Source organism: Dendrobates tinctorius, unplaced genomic scaffold (assembly GCF_039654945.1).
Source record: "Dendrobates tinctorius isolate UK_male_01 unplaced genomic scaffold, ASM3965494v1 ptg000223l, whole genome shotgun sequence".
In the NCBI taxonomy this organism is placed as follows: Eukaryota; Metazoa; Chordata; class Amphibia; order Anura; family Dendrobatidae; genus Dendrobates; species Dendrobates tinctorius.
In genome coordinates this window covers 12616190-12637935 of record NW_027361890.1, presented here as the reverse complement: position 1 = coordinate 12637935, position 21746 = coordinate 12616190, and the positions used below count along the sequence as shown (strand labels likewise).

The following is a 21746-nucleotide window of genomic DNA, read 5'->3' as shown; positions in this document are numbered from 1 at the left end:
AAGTATTAGGAGGTACTCGTAACGAGTACAGCGAGTCCGAATACTTCACTACTCGCTCATCCCTAGTGTGTATATATAATATAATTTTCAAAAGATCAAATCGTGCCTTTTGTCCCCCATTAAAGAGTAAGAAAAACATACACGTGAGGTATCGCCACATCCAGAAAAGTACATTCTATGAAAATGTAAAAACAATTAACCCAGTCAGTAAACACTGTAAACAAAAGAAAAAAAATCCAAAGCATGTTAAATAATCTAACACAAAAGCCTCCTTTCTCATTACGGCAGATGTAGAGACAATGGGGCCGTCTAAGCACATAACATCTAAGAATGATCTTGCCAAAATATGCAGGTTTGACCTCCATTAACTCATACTAATCCACATTGCTAAGTCCAATGCAGGGCGTGTAGGGTATATTTTGTCTGAGTCATTTACTGCCCCCGCTCTGTATGAAGTATAAAAAAACTCTGTTTTTCCTGCAGTGTTCCTTTAACCCCTTATCACTGAAGTCTGTTTTCACCTTCTTAATGAGGCCAAATTTTTAAAATCTGACGTGTCACTTTGTGGTAATAGTTCTGGAATGCTTCTAGATATCATAGTGATTCCGAGACTGTTTGTTTTTTCATGACACACTGTACTTTATTTAGTGGTGAATTTATGTCTAACAATATGACTTTAAACAGTTTTTCCAGGTCACCACCTGACAGCACGCTGGAGGACGTCCTTCTTATCCACAGTGGGACAGGAAACCACGAGAGTTCAAAAGGACCCTCCCCTCACCACCCTTCAGTGTTTTTTCCTGTCCCATTGCGGATAGGAACGACGAGAGATCCGACCGTTCTGAGCAGATGGTGAGGATCGGGGGGCCCAGCCTTTCCCTTCCCGCCTCAAGAATTCTGCAGGCTGACACCCACCTGAGGGTCCCTCAGCGGACCCAGTGTAGCGCTGCTCCTGGGGGATGGAGTCGCTTCCCTTGAGGGGGCTCTCGACTCCAGGCGTCGCCTCAGATGTCCCTCAGCCAGGCCGCCTCTACAGAGCCGCATCCTGTAAGCGGTCCCGGCCCCAGAGGACGGGGGGGACATCTCCGCAGCCAGCGCGGCAGAAGACCCACAGCCAGGTGAAGCAGGAGCCGGCGTGGGGTGGATCGCGCCTCTCCAGGCGGCGGCGTCGCAGGGCTTCCGGTCACGGGGTCCACGATGTCAGCTTCCGGGGGGAGGGCGGATTGCGACCCGAGTGGCCGCGTCACTTCCGGGGGATGGGCCCGGGCGACGGTAGTACTTCCGGGTAGCGGTTTTGTCACAGGATTTGAACTGAACCGCGCGCCCGGTGTGAAAAAGCCGATAGGCGACGTCCCCTCCAAGAGGATTCGGAGCAGGTCGGACATCGCCAGGATTAGCGGTGGAGAGCAGCCCCATACAGCCACTCCTGCAGAGATGGAGGATCAGGCGAAATCTGAGACGGGGCCAGATGGCCAGGGTCACGTGAGTACCTCACCAAAGGTTACTGCAGGACCCTAGGTAGGCAGATCCCATAGGACACATATTCTATGTATTCCAGGGGACCCCTGCAGAGAAGGAGTCTAAGAAGGAGAGCCACTATGATGTCTAACATGAGGTCCATTATAAGGGAGGAGGTACAGGCTTCAGTATCGGGCCTAAGATGCTCCCAGACTCCGCAGCCGATTCCCCAGGTATCCGGTAAAAGGCCAAGAGAGTCAGACTCCTCGTCGGAAGGTGACCCGTCCGAATCAGGGCTAGACGAGGAGGAGATGAGAGAACCCGCAGGAAAGGGGAAGAGATACCTCTTTTCATCAGGGGAGACGGACGAACTGTTAGGTGCTGTAAGACACACTATGCAGGTCGAGGAACCCCCAGAGACTCTATCAGTACAGGACGAGATGTTTGGGGGACTGCGGTCGCAAACCTCGATGGTCTTCCCAGTAAATAGGCATATACGAGCAATGATACTGGAGGAATGGGAAGAGGCAGAGAAGAGACTTACTGTCCCTAGAGACTTTAAACTGCGACTGCCATTTGACCCAGAGGATGTCAAGGTCTGGAGTAGGGGGACGATTGCTGGGGTTCCTAGAGGGATGGCAGAAAATTTCCAGCAGCCCCTGGGTGCTACAGGTGATCTCGCAGGGGTACAGGATAGAGTTCGACTCCCTCCCTCCGAGCCATTTTCTGATAACCAACTCTCACCTCCACTCTGCCTCCCCCATGTGGCTGGATATTCAGGACCTCCTTACAAGGGCCGCAGTTATCCCAGTACCCGTGCGAGAGGAAGGCAGAGGGCACTACTCAAGCCTTTTCTCAATAAGAAAGCTGTCAGGAGACTCCAGAACTATAATCAATCTCAAACCCCTTAACAGGTGGCTAAGATACAAAAGGTTCAAAATGGAATCAATAAAATCCACGATTCCTCTCCTAGGCAAGGGGGCGGTAATGTGTACTTTAGATTTAAAGAGTGCATATTACCATGTTCCCATCCACCCAGACCATCAGAGATATCTCAGGTTTGCAGTCAGGAAAGAGGGAAGAATCTATCATTTCCAGTTCCGCTGCCTCCCCTTCGGGCTAGCTTCAGCTCCAAGGGTCTTTACGAAGCTGATGGTAGGGGTAGTTGCCTACTTAAGAATCAGAAATATTACGGTTGTCCCTTACCTAGACGATTTCCTCATCTTAGCAGATTCAGTGGCCCGGCTCAGACTCGACTGTCAGTCTTTGATTTCCACGCTGCAGAGCTTGGATTGGATTATAAACTGGCAAAAATCAGATCTAGTACCCAAGTCAAAAATAAAGTTCCTGGGAGTAATGCTGGACTCAGAGGAAAGAATGTCTTACCTTCCGGAGGTAAAACAGACCAGCACGAGGGAAAGGATTCGCCAGTTCGCAAGACAACGGGTCTCTATCAGAGAGGCCATGAAGATTCTGGGCCTAATGACATCCTGTATTCCCTGTGTCCGGTGGAGCCAGTTCCACTCTCGGGATCTACAACGGGCAGTTCTGTGTTCCTGGGACAGAAGGCAGAGCTCGTTAAACAAGAAGATCCGATTGTCTCACCGAGTCAGGAATTTCCTGAGGTGATGGACCATTCCGAAGAATCTACGCACCGGTGTCTTGTGGATCCAGGTCCCAGAGGTCATAGTCACCACAGACGCAAGTCAGCAAGGTTGGGGCGGACACGTCCAGAGAAGATACTACCATGGACGATGGGGTCGAGAGGACAGCAAGGAGTCCTCCAACTTCAGAGAGCTTCATGCGGTATGGAAGGTACTATCGTCCGCCCAGTCACTAGTGAGGAACAGGCACATCAAGGTACTATCGGACAATACCACGACAGTAGCTTTCCTGCGTCACCAAGGTGGCCCATGATACCCAGGACTGCAGCACCTAGCCGAGCAGATCTTCAGGTGGGCAGAAAGAAACACCCTCTCGATCTCAGCAGTGCACCTAGATGGCGAAAAGAACCGAGTGGCAGACTTTCTCAGCAGAAGAGTCGTCGCAATGGAATGGGAGCTGAACAGCGAGGTATTCAACAACCTATGCAGCCGGTGGGGAGCGCCGGAGATAGACCTGTTCGCAGTCAAGCAGAACACAAAGGTCAAGACCTTCTACTCTCTGAACCCTCTGGGGAACCCAGCAGGAATCGACGCTCTATCGCAATCATGGAGCAGGGGCCTGTTATACGCCTTCCCACCTCTCGCTCTCATACCGCGAACTCTCAGGATGATCAGCGAAGACAGAGCCAGAGTCATACTAATAGTACCATTCTGGCCGAAGAGAAGTTGGTTCCCCTTGCTGGGGAAGATGGCAGAGGAAGAACCCATTCTTCTACCAGAAAGAAGGGACCTCCTCCACCAGGGTCCGGTTTGGCACCAGAAGCCCTCCAATTGTCGGCCTGGATCCTGAACGGCAGGTCTTAAAATCAAAGGGCCTCTCAGACGACGTCATCTCTACCCTGCATGCGAGTAGGAAACCGGTAACCGCTGCAATATATAACAAGATCTGGAAAAGATTCTGCAGCTTCTATGGAGAGACGACAGTTGAGACTGACCACCCCAATATCCCAAAAATCCTGGACTTTTTGCAGGCAGGGTTCAAAAAGGGTCTTAGACCCAGTACGCTAAGAGTACAGATCGCAGCCCTTAGTGTGTTCTATGACTGCGCCCTGTTAGCACACCCTTGGGTAGCCCGGTTCTCCAGGGCAGTTCAGAGGCTGAGGCCCGTAATAAGGAAGTCGGTTCCCCCCTGGGATCTTAACCTAGTCCTCAATGCACTATGTAAAAACCCATTCCAGCTAGTGGCAGACATAGGGGTTGGTAACCTCTCGATCAGAACGGCATTTCTGGTAGCGATCACGTCAGCAAAGAGGCTAGGAGAACTTCAGGCCCTGTCTATCCAGGACCCTTATCTACAAGTGTTTAACGATAGATTAATCTTAAGACTTGACCCGGCTTTCCTTCCAAAGGTCGTCTCAGATTCAAACATGAATCAGGAGGTAGTGCTCCCTTCATTCTGTCAGTTCCCTAAGAATAGGAAAGAGAGCGCCTACCATAACCTAGACGTCAGAGAGTCAGTACTCAGGTACCTAGACGCAACCAGGCCTTGGAGGAAAGATAATAATCTCTTCATTCAATATAGTGGTCCAAATAAAGGGAGAAAGGAGTCTAAGTCCACAATTGCATGATGGATTAAATCCACAATTAGTCTAGCCTATAGGACACAGGGACAGAATCCCCCCGAGAACCTTAAAGCCCACTCAACTAGAGCCATGGCCACGTCATGGGCAGAGAGGGGGGGAGCCTCGGCAGAGCAGATCTGCAGAGCCGCGTCCTGGTCCAGTCTCAGTACCTTCTCTAAACATTATAAATTACATGTGGTATCCGCACAATTAGCATTCGGCAGAAAGGTACTCCATGCGGTAGTCCCACCCTAGGACCAGTCTCCTTTGGTACTACTCCAGCGTGCTGTCAGGTGGTGACCTGGAAAACGGTAATTAGACCTACCGGTAATTGTGTTTCCAGGAAGCCTTCCTGACAGCACTATTAGTTCCCTCCCTAGAATACTCATCCGTACTATTGTGATGTAACATGTGTATGTGGAAATTTTGTTAAATAAAAATCTTCTTGCATCCATCCAGATGTGTTACTTTGAGAAAACGCTGAAGGGTGGTGAGGGGAGGGTCCTTTTGAACTCTCGTGGTTTCCTGTCCCACTGTGGATAAGAAGGACGTCCTCCAGCGTGCTGTCAGGATGGCTTCCTGGAAACACAATTACCGGTAGGTCTAATTACAGTTTTATACACTCATAACTAAATGCAGAGTTTCATCTAGAAAACTTGCATGTTTTTTCTCACTTGTGTGCAGTCTGTATGTAATCCATTTTTTTTACAACAGATATTAATCACCTTCAAGACCATTTACAGCTTCTTATGTTACAGAATTGTAATGTATCCGTAGAAACTGGTGGCTCCATTTGCGCACCCATAGATTTGAATGGATGAGCCCAAATTATGGAAGAAACAAGTGCAGTCTGCAACATTTCTCACAAACACGTGGTCAGTGAAAAAAATAACTCATCTGCACTGCCTCATTGAATAACATGGGTCCAAGTGCTCTCTGTCTGAAAATGCAGTCAAGTGAACAAGCCCTAAAACAGATACTTATAGCATACAAAATACAACATTGTAGATATGTAAGGGTGGTAGATAATGACTGTTGTGTTCCTACCCCTGAAGATGCCAGTCACATCATGTATATTGTGTAATGTGAATTAAATTGTGCATCTTTTGTATATATTGTTTCATGTGAATTGTGTAGTAGTTTTATAAGTAATGCACAGTGTTGGATGTGATAGCATAGTGTATAGTTTAGGTAATGACTAGTGATGAGTGAGTATACTTGTTGCTCGGGTGTCCTCCGAGTATTTTGGCATGCTCAGAGATTTACTTTTTGTCGATGCAGCTGCATGATTTGCGGCTGCTAGACAGACTGAATACATATGGGAATTCCCTCACAGGCAACCCCCAGTATTCAGGCTGTCCAGCAGCCGTAAATCATGCAGCTACATCGACACAAACTAAATCTCCGAGTATGCCAAAATACTCGGAGGACAGGCAAGCATGCTCGGGGAACCCGAGCAATGAGTATTCTTGCTCATCACTAGTAATTGACGTGATAGAATAAATGTTTGGCTCTAGCCCATAGTGGGAGGGGGGCTTAATTTAAGGGCAAGTAACTGCCTCCTGTAGCTGATAGGGTTTGGAGAGTGATGAAAGCAGTGCTGCATTGGGGTGATCTACAGTTAACAGGAGGCTTAAGAGCAGGGATAGCTATAGCCTAAAGGAGAGATGACTAATTAGTCATAATGGCCTTCCGTAGGAGGCATCCATAGGTGAGGTCCCATGCAGTAGTTCCGTAGTGACCCACAGCCGCTGAGAGAGTAGAGGGACTTGCTGATCAGTACTGTGGCGTTCAGTCTGGGCTGTGGCACCGTAAGACAACACAAACACTGCAGAGCCCTGGAGCAGAACTACAGAGAGAGGATACGGTTAGTGAAAATACTTTGTCATACAGGAAACAACCATAAGACTTTGTGCTCGCAATCCCTTATATATATTCTTTGTCAAGTTATCGTTCTGTAAAAACTCTGTTTGAATGAGGGTCTCCTTTATTGAACTGTGGAACACATGGTCCTGGCCAGATCACACCACCGGCTACAGGCGGCCTGCACGGGCATGATGCCCACAGAGCACAAGTCCACACTCTGAGCCATAACCCATGCTTTGTAACGTGTCAGGGCCCCTCAGAAAAGTGCCTCGCCCCATGGCTACCGTCCCACGCCACGTTACAGTTATAAAGTAGACCTAAGGTAAATGCTATTTATTTGCGTTTAGAAGGGTTAAACGTTTAGCAGCAATTTCTCACTTTTTTTCAATGAATTCTACAATAACCTGTTTGTGTTTTTTTTTTTTTTTTTTTTTTTTTTAAGTGACTTTGGGGTTTTTCTAACATTAAGACTCCTCAAACAGCACATAATTTAAAAAAACTACTCCTTTTTAAAAGTATTTTAAACTTTTTTAGAACTTTTACCTCACCACATTTGTAAATCCTTGCGACCTTGTTGAAACCAAGTGGTTGGTCCAAAACTAAGGCAGTTGATGGGAGATCCTCCGATCATGTTACCTTAGTTTTCCACTACAGGTTATGTCTGTGACTTGGCGACACAAAGCCACCAACCATGAGGATGAGTTCCTCCATTACTATATTCTCTACTACTATTTCCTCTACAATCACTATAATTCTCCTTAATGGGAGAGAGCAGGAAACATGGGCAACTGTTATGGTGCTCATTTGACGCGACTGTTAAAGTTTAATCTGTTGTGCATTAACCTATTGCATGGTAATTTATATTACTTCATTGACTTATGTCATAAAGGTTATATATAGAACAGTTTCTCTTTTAGTCAAACCAACACCATTTATTACTCCATTTACTTTTGTTTCTATACATTGTTTTTGTAAAACTGCATTCAGAAATCTTAACCCCTCAGGTGTTTCACAAGTATTAATGAAAAGTGGAGGGGAAAAGTTAGGACTTTTTTTTTTTTTTTAAACTAAAATGTTGCTTTAGCCACAAATGTTTCAATTTCACAAGGGTAAAAATGGACCTCATGATTCTTGTTTGGGCACACAGCAGAGCTCTTAGGGAAGGGGCACTATTTGATTTTTGCATATATGGCTAGAATAGATTGTGGATGTGTTGCCACATTTTCAGAGCCCCTGAGGTGCCAAAGAAACAGAACACCGACCCCCACCCCCCTTCCTCACCTCAACACCACTGCAAGTGACACCGTGTTGGACACTACATCCCATAAAGGGATGCAACACCAATATCACGTGCGCAATTTTTATTGAAAATTATATACAGTATAGTAAAATTCATGTAGCAAAATCGTAATGCAACTAAAAACAGGGTTGAAGGACATAAAATCATCTAACCAAGCTCAAAATTGTAAGTAAATAGTGATTACAGCATGAAAAAAATCCAATAATATACCTATATTTCATCCTGTAAAATTACACATGGATACTAATATGTGGAACATATCTTATAAAGGTACTGCTAAACATGAATTAACGATCTCTAATGCACACAACCAAAAAGGATCATGATGAAATGACATACCCCAAATCTCTGCACAGTATGCTATATTAGACTTGACCACAGGAAGGTACACTGATACTGAATGTCGGTGGTTGTCAAAAAAGTGCTCTCAAACTGAATATGGCAACATGAAATTAGTGTAGGAAGATGAGTAATGTATTGAACATACTGTTACTACGAGTGCAGGTGAACCGTTCAGCCTGCCGCCTTCACCGCGTTTTTCACCCTTTTTTTCTTCGTCGGGGGCGCTCGCTGATGAAGAAAAAAGGGCAAAGTATGCGTTACAGCAGCACAGACATACATCATCAGTGCACCTTCTTGTGGTCAAGTCTTATATAGTCTTTTGCTCCGTTAAGATCCCTATTCCTAATAATATCAAACCATGCTGTGGCTTAAGTATTTGGGGAATACAGATAATAATCTACCAATGTCCACTTTGTTATGTAGGCAGACCTTAGTATGATCACATTACAAATGGTACAAAGTAGCTTTTTAACAATGTTGTGTCGGGCACCAGGAGCTTCAGCTTTAGCTGCAAAGCCATGTCCCCCCCCCCCCCCGCTTTTAACCCTTACTGCCATTGGACAGAATAGTACGTCAAAAGGCAGTACCCCCCCACTCTGAGGGCTCCAGCGTGAGCCCGCATCAAAGCTGGGACATGTCAGCTGTTGAAAGCAGCTGACATGCGCCTGCAATAGGCGCATGTGGAATCACGCCTATTAACTAGTTAAATCCCGCTGTCAAACACTGACAGCGGCATTTAACCAGCGCTTCCGGCTGCTGGGCCAGAAATACGTGCATTGCTGACCACCATCATGTGATCGGGGTTCAGCGATGCGTTTCCATCACAACCAGAGGTCTCCTCGAGACCTCTATGGTTGTTGATGAGGCATTGCTATGAGCGCCATCCAGTGGTCTGCACTCATAGCAATGCTGTAATTCTGCTACATAGAGGCGATCTGCTCATTGCCTATACATAGCAAAACTGATCAAGTAGTGGATGCTTCTAGCCTCCCACGGAGGCTATTGAAGCATGCCAACATTAAAAAAAAAAAAATTTAAAGAATATGAAAAAAAGCTTAAATCACCCCCACTTTCGCCCCATTCAAAATAAAACAATAAAAAAATCACACATACACATATTAGATATTGCCGCATCCAGAATCGCCCGATCTATCAATAAGAAAAAGGATTAACCCGATCGCTAAACTGCGTAGCGGGAAAAAAATCGAAACGCCAGAATTAAGTTTTTTTTGTCGCCACGACATTGCATTAAAATGCAATAACGGACGATCAAAAGATCGTATCTGCACATAAATGGTATCCTTAAAAACATCAGCTCTGCGCACAAAAAATAAGCCCTCACCAAACCCCAGATCACAAAAAAGGAGACGCTATGGGTATCTGAAAAAAATAAAGTTTTTTTATTTTATTTTTTTTAGCAAATATTGGGATTTTTCTTCACCACTTAGATAAAAAAGAACATAGACATGGTGTCTATAAACTCGTAATGACCCGGAGAATCATAATAACAGGTCAGTTTTAGCATTTAGTGAACCTAGCAAAAAAGCCAAACAATTTCACCGCACTTGGAATTTTTTTCCCGTTTTTCAGTACACAACATGCTAAAACCAATGATGTCCTTCAAATGTACAACTCGTCCTGCAAAAAATAAGCCCTCACATGACCATATTGACGAAAAAATAAAAAAGATATGGCTCTCTATGATCTCTCAGAATAAAGCCTACATTACACAGGTCTGCGACTAAAGAGCTGTTTGATTACACAGGTAAAAAAAATTTTAATCATCGCAGGTGACTTTGTACTCTTCTGAATCATCTTTTTGTCCAGATTTAAAAAATGTATATAGTTTTTCTGTAGCACGTATAGTTTCCACGGACCAGCATTATTAGTATAAGGTATAGGAAATATACTGCCAACATTAAGTAACCAGTAATCTACATATCAGAAAAAAATGCTTCACCTTACAAAATAGTTTTTATTGAACCAAAATAATTTCACATGCAAAATAGAAACCAAAATATGAGCAGTAATTAAAATTGCTTGACGTTAGACTGTCGTTGATACGATTTTTCAGGATTGTCCCTATATAACATCCAACAGGGTCACGGAGGCGGTGTATCCAGGGTCACGTGTCATGAACTCATTTTCTGCTCAACCAGTTGAGAGTTCCCTTTCCATTCTCCCTCTGGTGGTGACAGGAGGTAGGAGGTTGGTTTAAGTGGTAGTGATCTGCCACCTGATGAGGAAGATAACAATTGGATCTCTGGAGTATCAGACTGGATATAAGACATCCGACGCCCTATCCGGGTGTTGGTGATTCAGTCTGCTTCTCAGGTCCTGGACTTCAGCTCTCTTCCAGTCTTCTCAAGTTAAGTTTGTTTTTTGCTAATGTTCACACTTGCGCTTGTTGGTCAATTCAGTTTGTTGTGTAATCAGCCTGCCCCTGCTGGGGCTATGCTGAAATTCCACTCCTATTAATCAGTATTTGCCAATCTGCTTTTTGGTCCTTACTAGATTGGCCTCTTTTTTGCTCTGTCTCAGAATATTTCAGAGTGCTGATATAGATTTAGAAGTCTAGTGACTTCAGGGTTAATTTTGCTATCAGAAGTGTTGGACAATATTTTGGTAGTTTTTTTTGGGCAGATTGCAGACAGTGTCTTTCCTTTTCTGTCCTTTTTAGTTAGCTGGGCCCCATCGTTTGCTCAGCCTATTTTCCTGCCTTTGTTTGTATTTTCATATTGTTTCACCATCAATACATGTGGGGGACTGTCTTCCCTTTGGGGTCTGCTCTGGGGCAGTTTTCCTCTTTTCCTGCTTTAGGCTTATGTAGTTCTCCGGTTGTGACGAGGCGTCTAGGACCAATGTAGGAACGCTCCACGACTGCTGCTAGTTGTGCGGGTAAGATCAGAGATCTGCAATCTGCATAGTTACCAACTTCTCTGGTTTTCTGAGACTTAGCTTGTCTTTTTTTCCTCCTCAGTTTCCCATTCATATCAGTCACGTGTGTCATGGGTTCGCCTTGCGGTACTCGTTGCGCCCAGACTCACGTGATCATGACATTTTCTGTGTCTGTGGGCCAGTCGAGACTGACAAAGTCACTGGACCAAGAAGAGTTGGCAACCGAGGGTGCTCACAGTCGGTGAAAAAAATGTCCTCTTAGAAACTTTGGTACCTCCCTATAAAGTTAATCTACCACCTGTTCACATAAAATTCGGCTTGATGAAGCAATTCGTAAAATCACTTCCAAGAGATGGGGAATGCTTCAAATACTTGGTCACCAAGTTTCTAAGCCTCTAGGAGACAAAATTGAAGGAAGGTGTGTTTGACCAGACATTAGAAGGTTTATAAGGAGGAAAGGGAGAGGGTGGGTAAAGCTCACTATGTTGAAGACCTCGGTCCTAAGCAGGAGGTCAGCCAGAGGGTGCCGCATCCGCTGGTGATAGAAGAAAGAGATATTCAATCGGCACAATCCAATCTGGTAAACTTTGTTGGAACAGTTTAAAAAGACTCCGAAGCATGTCGTGTTTCTGGTGTGCACAGACAACCCTTACTCATGGGACAAGGTCCTTTTAAACTTTTTTAAACTGCTCCAATAAAGAGTAGCTTTATTATTGGATTGTATTGAGCTGATGGAATCTTTTCTCCTTCTGGAAGGCTTATAGCTGATAGTTTGTCAATACCATGATGGATTCTCAAAAAAAAAAGTGGATTGCATTTAAAGAGGTCATAGAGAAATTTTTAGGCAATAAAGATCCTGACTACAAAATGATCGTCAGATGGAATGCTGAAAGCATTTCAAGCTTTAGGTTGCCAGATGAGTTTGAAAGTGCATTTCCTCTATTCCCACCTTGACTACTTTGGGAGTTGTGAGTGAAGAGCAAGGTGAAAGATTCCACCAGGATAATAGAGATGAAAGAAAATACCAGGGAAAATGGAGCATTACAATGATGGCAGACTATTGTTGGATGCTTCAGAGAGACATTCCAGATGCTACTCACAAGCGTAAATGTACCAAGAGGAGCCTCACAGGGAAAAAAATGTTTTTTAGCGAGTTCATTTCAGTTCAAAAATAATTGTCATGAAAAATTTGTAATAAAAAAAATGAACATAGACTTATAAAATTAATTTTGCGTTATTGCCTTATCTAACATAGTTACCTAAATTATCGGGAAACGTGATGTCATATGACAAAACGTAGGTAATTTTCGGATTCAGAGCACCAAAAAAGCAAAGATTATGTGGAATAACCAAAACAGCTCTTGAAATTTTATTTTTTGCAGACCTGTTTATTAAATATATATTTCGGACCTGATCAGGCTAATATACAGATTTTAAAAATTCATGTCAGATTGGCTATATTATTACTAAAATAAAAAAATCATTTTAATTATTCATTTTAATATTAGATGTAGAAATTTCAAAAAGGGCTATTCCGTTATTCTGACATGGATTTTCAAAGTAAGTACACTAGACTCATCGGGTCAAAGATTTATTTAATAATGTATGCACTTTTTATTGTAAAATCTGAGTCGATACATGGAATCTCTCACTTTTTAATGTAGTGCTGCATATGAACTTACAAATATGTAAAATAAAAATCTTACTTTGTGTAAATAGCTAAACGTATTCTGCATTGCGAGTGTATACTAACCGCATACCCAGAGCTGTACTAGCCATCTGGCAATTCTGGCAAATGCCAGTAGGGCCTGTCTGGTTGTGGACTGCCTTGTCTGTTACATTGTTAGCAGAATCTGTATTCTCAAGACATCCATACTGTTAAGAGTTGTGACGGAGCACAAAGTCGCTGACTCCGTTACTATCTCCAGCAGGCCACGGGTATCATTGGAGATATTGGTCTTGTAGTAAATCTTGCTTCTTCTATCCAGGGTAATATTAGTAATATATCCCCATCTGGAGCATTGGGGACAGCATGGGCCTGTGTGATTTCAAATGCCAAGGCTGAATTTCAGCCCCAGTCCGTTTCTGCGCATACCCCTGTCGTTATGCTCGTGTTTTTATCACTCATACTTTTGTCCTGGTCTCCACAGCCTGCAAACTTGCCAGTACAACATGAACCAGCCCCAAACAGGCTCCTGCTGCCGGAAAACCTCTGACCTGCTTTCTATGAACGACTTCTGGTTAGAGGTGGAAAATATCAAGCAGATGCAGGGCTCTGATGGGGAGGAAAGCAGCTCATCTGAACCCAGCACCCCAGAAGGTAAGTGACCTTGAGCCTCTCCACAGAGAAATTTAATTGATATCAAACACATAACATTTTAGGTATAGGATTATTAGCAACTTGATTCAAAAGGAAAACAAAAAAAATTGTATTTCTCAGTCAGTTTCTTGTTTTATGGGTGTAATGCCCTTCAGGTTTCTGTGATAACATAGCTAATGCCCTTCACAAGTGGTATTGACCTAATAATAATCCTGGAGACTCACGAGGTGTTCAATTATAGTGGTTGCTCTGCATTTCCTAGTGAGCTACATTCCCTTGGAAATGACTTAAAATTTATTTCTCTGAGGTTGCGATACACAAAAAATGCCAAGGGGTGGGGGGGGTTCGAATACCTTTGCAAGCCACTGTATGTATGTAAATAAACCACCTTATAGAATCTTCACATGTGCCTCAAGTCAAACTTTATATCTTTCAAGTTGAAACCACTTTGTGAGTAATAGTACATAGAGAGCCACAGAAACGGTCTCAAGCGCTCCACATACTCAGACTAGTTATGGAGTCAGAGTAAGCACATATGGGAATCCACAGAACCCTGGTTCTAGGGCTTGGAGGGAGTTCCTGTGTTGGAAATGTATTCCTTGTCCTAAGGTTAGGGAATAATGAAAACTTGAGATAAACTCTTAAAACAGGTTGTCCTGGATTAATGTTTATTTCCTCATAGGGTTGCAGACATAAAAAATAATAAACTCACCAACTTTGACCCTTCCTAAGGGTCCAAATCCACCTTTCCTTCAATTCAACAGGAACAGAGAAGTGCGTGCTGTGTATACATACAGAATAAGACCACATTCTGAGAATTACACCCAGTAATAATATATATATATATATATATATATATATATATATATATATATATATATATATATATATATATATATATATATATATATATAATATTGAACATATAGTGCAAAGCTGTGTGTATAATGATCTGTAGCATATATTGTGGAGCGGTGTATGGTGGGTGTAATTCTTTGTGTGTGGACTATATTAGAATATAGAAGCTGTGTCTGTTTTTAGTGTAGAATTTACACTATAAAAATTCTCTACACAGTATGCTATTTACATGTAGCTCTACATTCTATGCTACATATACACAGCACCATAATATATATGTAGTTCCACACTACATATTTCATTATGATGTATATATCATACAGGAGACAGAGAAGCTGCCATATACGCATCACATAGGAGACACTGAGGCTACTGTATACATACTACATAAGGCCTATCTCAGAAACTCACCTAGAGATTGGGACAAGACAAAAGACTGTAGCCCGTGGTGGCTTTGCGCATGCATACGTGTGTGCTCTCGAGCACACACTGCCACTAAGAAAAAAAAAAAATGAAAAGGATAGGTGCTGGCAGCCCATTATGTAGTTGAGTGCTGCAGACCAACAAGAATCTGTCCAGATGGACAGATAGCCATTCTGCACCTGTATACCAAATAGAATTGCTCTCTGAACAAATTGTTAGTCTGTCCTGTACCGGGAAGCCAAAATGATCTGTTTTCTGAGTCTTGCCCAGATAGGAGAGTGATTGAGACACTCCTGCAATGCATAGCGCTGTGAAAGAAAAATACACATTAAAATTATAAAGTTCATATTGTTGTTTAAAGCATAAAAGCACTTTTAGATGACTTTCTAAAGTGAGGTGTGTGATCAGGGCATTACTGACCTGACTGGCGTATGTGGCCCGGTCTGCAGAGGGGGCCCGCATCGGGCCCAGTCTCTTCTGTTGATCGGGCCCCAGCAGCAGGATTTTGCCAGTGCAGTAACTGAACTCTGCGTCCGAGACGCAGGGTTCACTTACACTCTATTGCCGTGCGGGCCTGGGCCTGCATGGCAATAGTTAAAGCTGCTAGCCAATAGGAGGCTGGCAGCTGACATCAGCTCGCACATCGCCGGCGTCTGATGTCATCGTCATTTGCCGGCGAGTGCACGCTTTCACCCTTGAGGGAAGATCACTCGCCGCAGGAGCTCCGCAAGGTAAGGAGAAAGGGGTTTTTTTTAATTTTTTTTTTTTTTTAATTTGTATTGAAAGTGGCAAGCCGGCAGAATGGAGACAATTGTCTTTCCTGCCGGGGGCAGAATGGAGACAGGGAGCAGGATGAAAGATATGGAGGCAGGATGGGAGATACAGGGGGCAGGATGGAGACAGATTGTGTAGGTTCATGGGGCAGGATCATGGCACAGAGATGGTGCAGGATCATGGGACAGATGGGGCATGATGGGGAGATCATATGGGGCAGAATGGATACTCATGAGGGCAGGATGGGAGAACATATGGCTGGAGCCAGGAATGAGACACATGAGGGCCAGGATGGGGGATATTATTACCATAGGGGCTAATTAAGGGATATTATTACTGCAGTGATATATTTATTTTATTTTTTGAGTATACTATTTTAAATGGGGAGGCAATCCTGTTACTGTGTAGAGTGATACTATGTTGCCTTTTTTCTTCATTTGATGTAGTGTAGAAATTGGGGAAAAAAATAAGTAATGTGTTCTGCAAGCGGTGCTCCAGTCTAGATAACTGTTATTTCCTGAAGAGACGAGCCCTGGCTGGAAGAAGTGACCTCAATCTGTGCTGGATGAAGATGAAAGACTTCACCTAGAAGAAGTGACCTCAATCTGTTCTGGATGAAGATGAAAGACTTCACCTAGAGGCATCACTGGTGAGTCAGTGTGTTACCTAGACACTGATACTAATACACTGATACTATATACAGCAGTCCTGTGTACAATGTCACCAGTTATCACTGTATTACCTTTACTGTTGTGAATTCTCTCTCTGGCTTCCCTCTGGTGATTACTGAAGATAGTGGAGTGGGTCAGATTGAGAGTTCTCTTTCTTTGCTCCCTCTGGTGGTTACTGGAGGTAGAGGAGCTGATCTGATTGACAGAGGCTTGCCACCTGATAATGAGGAAGACGATTGGAGATCTGGGGTTTCTGATTGGGATTTAAGACAGCTGACTCCCTCTATCCCTGCTGGTGATTTTCTTGCTGTGCCTCCTGAGTTCTGATGTCTCCTGCTCTTTCCCTGCATGTTCAGCTAAGTGGTTCATTTGCTATTCTGTTTGCATTTGATCTGGTTTTGTTTATCTTTGCTTTGTGCGGCTCAGCTAGCTCTGGCTGGGGCTGTGCTGAGTCACCGCCCATATGTTACTGCATGTGCCAGATTGTTTTGTCCCCTTTTATATTGGTCTCTCTGTGCTTTGCTTTCAGAATATACCAGAGTCCTGATATAGTGGGGGGGAAGTCGTGTGACTTCAGTGTTTTTGTGCATCAGACGTGTTGGACTTTTTGCAGGGTTTTGTGCGTGATTGCAGACAGTGTCTTTCTTTCCTGTCTAGTCTGTGTGTGCCCCATCATTTGCTCAGTGTATTTTTCTGCCTGTGTTTGTGTTTTCATCTTGTCTCACCGACAATATATGTTTGGGGGCTATCTATTCCTTTGGGGTCTGCTTCGGGGCAGTTTAGGTTTCCCCTTTCTTTCTTTAGGCTTAGTTAGCTCTCCGGCTGTGCCGAGGCGTCTAGGATCATCGTAGGTACGCTCCACGGCTACTGCTAGTTGTGTGGACAGGATCCAGGGGTCTGCATCCACTTAGTTACCAACCTCTCTGGCTTTCTGTGGCTTAGCCTGGGCCTGTGATCCTCCTCGGTGACTGATTCATAACACTTTACACTGACACTGCATAATAAGTACAGACCTCCTGTGTATTGCACATATGGTGATATTAGTATTGTGGGGTTTTTTTATTTTTTATTATTGATCGGTATTGTAGTATTTAGTCACAAAGTAGTGGTAATATGTTGTCTGGCCATGGTGTGGTAGTATTTGTTCCTTTTATGTAGTATTATTGGACACCATGTGGTGGTAATTTGTGGTCTGGGCATGGTGTGGTGGTATTTATCCTTGTATGTGATATTCTGTCACTGTGGTTTTAATATGTGGTCTGGACATGGTGTGGCGGTATTTGTTCTTTGTATGTGGTATTATAGGTCACTATGTGGTGGTAATATGGTGTCTGGGCATGGTGCGGTGGTATTTGTCCCTTGCGTGTGATACTATTAATCATTTTAAAAATTTAAAAATATACCTAAATTGTATTGCATATTTTAACAAATGTTTAATAGGTTAGAGTAGAGTAGGGCCCGGCCAAAAGTCTCTACCTTGTCGTGTTGGCAGCTTAAAAAATCTTTTGGCCAAAACAAAGGCTGCTGGTTATATGTGTTATCGTATGATGGGAACTGTTAATGTGTGATTGATGGAGTTTTTCCAAGAGAGCGGTGGGGCTGTGGACAGTTCGAGGGGTGGAGGCGGGTCTGGGGTGGAGCCTGGACGGAGTCTCAAAAGGGGGCCCTGAAAATTTTGCCAGTATGGGGCCCTGAAATTCCTAGTGGAAGCTGTCTGTGTGTGTATGTTGAAAAACACTATCTTGTGTAATTAACATGTCCTGTAGATTTCCCTTCAGACTAGAAGCCTTAGCAGTTTCTCTGTGTCTCTCTATGCTTCGGTCTCCCTTCATCATTTCCCTCCCAATAGACTTCTATATTCAGCAGGTGTAATTTGATCCTTAAAGTAGGAAGACATATTTTGGCAGTTTTTTTTTTTTTTTAAAGACCTAAGTCGGGAACAATGGCCTTCCCTCTAACAAAATATTGCTGATTTATGAATAAAAAGCAAAATTACTATTTAAATTGAGCAATTTTCTTCTGTATTCAATATGGATTTTGTGGTTCTAATGTAAGTTTTTTCATTTGTTTGGGTTTTGTATGGAGGTAATGTTATTTTAATATGTGAATGGAATTTGTTTTAGGGTTGATTGAATAGCTTCGGGTAAGGGCTTTTCCGAATAGCTATGGCACTTACCGAACAGCTGCATTGGGAACCCATATACCCGGAGCACTCCCGATAATCAGCTGTTCAACACCGCAGCTGCATGTGTAGCGGCTGTGTGACAGTCACAACACATGCATGGAGAGCCTGTGTGTTGGGTATCTCCATACATGTGTTGTGACTGTCACACAGCCGCTACACATGCAGCTGCGGTGTTGAACAGCTGATTATCGGAAGCGCTCCGGTTATCAGGGTTACCGATACAGCTATTCAATCAGAAGCTATTCAATCAACCCTTATCTGGATCACTATTATGGCATGTATATACTTGTATGTGCGGTACAGCTTGACTAATATAGCTATCAGTACATTCTTAGGATAATTAGTAGTCAGTAGTCATCTGGTCAGATCAGCAGTGTAGTTTATCAATTGGTGGAATGATAGCAGCTGCCTCTCCCTGTTTTTGACAGGAGCTTTTAAATTTAGTTTTGATCACTTTATTTTGAGCTCTATACCTTGAGGTCAGTTCTCTTATGTATACATTTCTGAGTGAGTCATAAATTCTTTCAGAGAAAGAATGTAAAAAAGTACTGTACGTGCAACTTACCATCAATTGCTGTCGTGGCCAAAAGTTTTGAGATTGACACAAATTTTGGTTTTCAGTTTTGTTGCTTCAGTGTTTTTAGATCTTTAGTCAGCTAGAACTATGGTTACTGAATACAATATATCAGAATAAGTTTTAACACTATTATTTGCAAATGCATCAAATTTATCCAATTTGCCCTGTCATGATAAATGTCAACTTCTGGGCCTAATCCAGACTGATTGCAAGCCATTCTTACCTAATCAGTACTGGACTTTTTTCACAATTTGAGTTTTTGTTTGTCCATCTGATTTATGAGGATTGACCATGGGTTCTCAATTGGACTGAGGAGCGTTTCCTGGCTATGGACCCAAAAAGTTTTGTTCATGAAGCCACTTGGTTATCATTTTTGTCGTATGACATTGTGCGCCACCATGCTATAAAAATCATTGTCTATCACCAAATTGCTCCTGGAACGTTGGGAATTGTTTTGGTGGATGATTAATTTCCATTCTTTATTAATGGCAGTGTTCTTAGGTAAAATTGTGAGTGCGCCCACTCCATGGATGAAAAGCAATGTGGGGTTGCTTTTCATCCATGGAGTGGACTCGCTCACAATTTTGTGGGACATTGTGAGACTCGCAATGTGTGGGACATTGATGATCTCAGGATGGTCATTTTTCAACATGTCTCAAACAGTCTGAAGGGGGCTTATTAGAAATAATAACTTTACCCCAGTGTAATCTCTGTACTTCTTACAAAATGTCAGTCTGTCCTTGATGTGTTTGTTGTAGAGAAGTGGCTACTTTGCTGCCCTTGACACTAGACCAGCCTCACTATGGCTCTTGGTGCATGGACACCTGCCTCCTGCCATTCCTGAGCAATCTTTGCAATGGTGTTGAACTGAATGCTTTTGAGACCATCCTGGCAATTATTGGACTTTCTAGGGCACTTCTAAGTCTTCTTCAGCCCTATTGAACCTCTGTCGTTGAAGTTCTTGATGATCTGATGAATGTTTGATTTACATTTGCTATTCATTTGATCACTTTTCATAATAACCTTAAGTTAGAGCAAATTGTCACTGTAAAAAGTGAAGCAGCACTCTTTGAAGACCCGAAGTTTTGACAGTTTGAAAACTTCTGCCCATGACTGTACTGTACGTTATAATTTTATAATTGACCAAACTTATTTAGACATGCAGAAAACATTTTACCCACAAGGTGTCGCTGTCCACAATACTGTGCTAATAGTGTCAACGTGGAATTTTTAATTTTCCTATATCTGTTTTAGAATTTACATGTAGATTTCTGCACAATGATATTGACACCTTTTTGTATTACATATTACAATTTTTTAATAGGGGGTGCATATAAATATAGTGGACAAGACTAGGTTTTGTAATGTAATTTATTTGATTGTTATACATAAAGTAGACTTCTTTGAGCTTCAATATTGTCAGCAATTTAACCAGAAGATCACTCTTTGCATTCCATCAATGCTGACCTGATTAGTGTTCAAACTAGGAGATACAATTTTGAAGAAAATATGACCCAAAGGTAGGAACAGTATTGAAGTAGCAGGTCCCACCTAAGGCACGGACAGCTTATAGACCTTGCCTTAGGTGGCTGGCCAGGCGCAGATCATTAGAAGCTGCATAGTATTTGGTAGTAAGGCTAGGTTCACATTTGCATTTGAATCCGCAGCATATCATCTGCATTCTCAAACGCATGCAAACGCATGTTTACGCAGCGTTTTTTATCTGCATCATCTTATGCATGATGGCAAAAAAATCAGTGTTTACATGCGTGTGTATGCGTTTTTACATGTATTTGCTTTTCTTATGCGCATGCGTTAGAAATTTCCAATTTTTTCCCGTACCTTTTCCTTGACCTCAGACACCCAGTAGGCATGTCTCATGGGAGATATATATATATATATATATATATATATATATATATATATATATATATATATATATATATATATATATATATATATAGACACACTGTACTGAGGAAATCCTCATCTTTGGCTGCTGTATCTAGCTGCAAGATGGATCTTGACCTGGACAGCTTCTTAGAAGATCTGGATTTACAATTGAAGTTGGCTGCTGCCTTTGCTTTTGCTTGCCAGAACACACAAGAAAAGAAAGAATGAGAAGATGTTGTTGTTACTACTGGCAACACCCCATCCTAAAACTACCAGAGAGCTGTGGAGCCTACCACTCTTTGTACACCGAGCTGCAGCAAAACTTGGAGATGTTTTTTGACTACATGAGGATGTCGCAACAGAGCTTCCATGACTTGCTGCTACGTGTCCAAGGATCCATCGCCAGGCGGGACACACAGCTCTGTTGAGCGATTCTTGCTGAGGAACGTCTTTTGGTCACCCTGAGGTACGTAGTGTCAAAAAAGAAACCCCTGTCACAAATAACCCTATCCCTAACCCTGTCCCTAACCCTAAGCAGTGTACTGATTTTTGTTTTTCATTTTCTTTCCCGCAGTTTCCTGGCTACTGGAGTGACATTGTCCTCGTTAATGCGGCACGGTGGGTCAGTGGTTCAAATCCTGGTCCTGGGTTCAAATCCCACCAAGGACAACATCTGCAAGGAGTTTGTATGTTCTCCCCGTGTTTGTGTGGGTTTCCTCCGGACACTCCGGTTTCCTCCCACATTCCAAAGACCTACTGATAGGGAATTTAGATTGTGAGCCCCATTGGGGACAGCGATGATAATGTGTGCAAACTGTAAAGCGCTGTGGAATCTGTTAGCGCTATATAAAAATAAAGATTATTATTATTACATTTCCAATTCTGGATTGGAGTATCCACCTTTTCTGGGATTATTGTAGACACTTGTTGTGCTTTAGTTAGCATTCTGTGGTAA

The 21746-nt window shown here is 43.0% G+C and overlaps 1 protein-coding gene across 5 annotated transcripts in view; it reads left to right on the top strand.

The window, feature by feature from the left end:
• The window catches only part of ARHGAP40 (Rho GTPase activating protein 40), a 195717-nt gene that overhangs the window by 116794 nt on the left and 57177 nt on the right, over window positions 1–21746 (top strand). For all 5 annotated transcript variants that reach the window (XM_073555344.1, XM_073555345.1, XM_073555343.1 and 2 more), the window contains one exon: window positions 13241–13410. In XM_073555344.1, the coding sequence (XP_073411445.1) occupies window positions 13241–13410 (170 nt within the window). The remainder of the gene's footprint in view (window positions 1–13240; window positions 13411–21746) is intronic.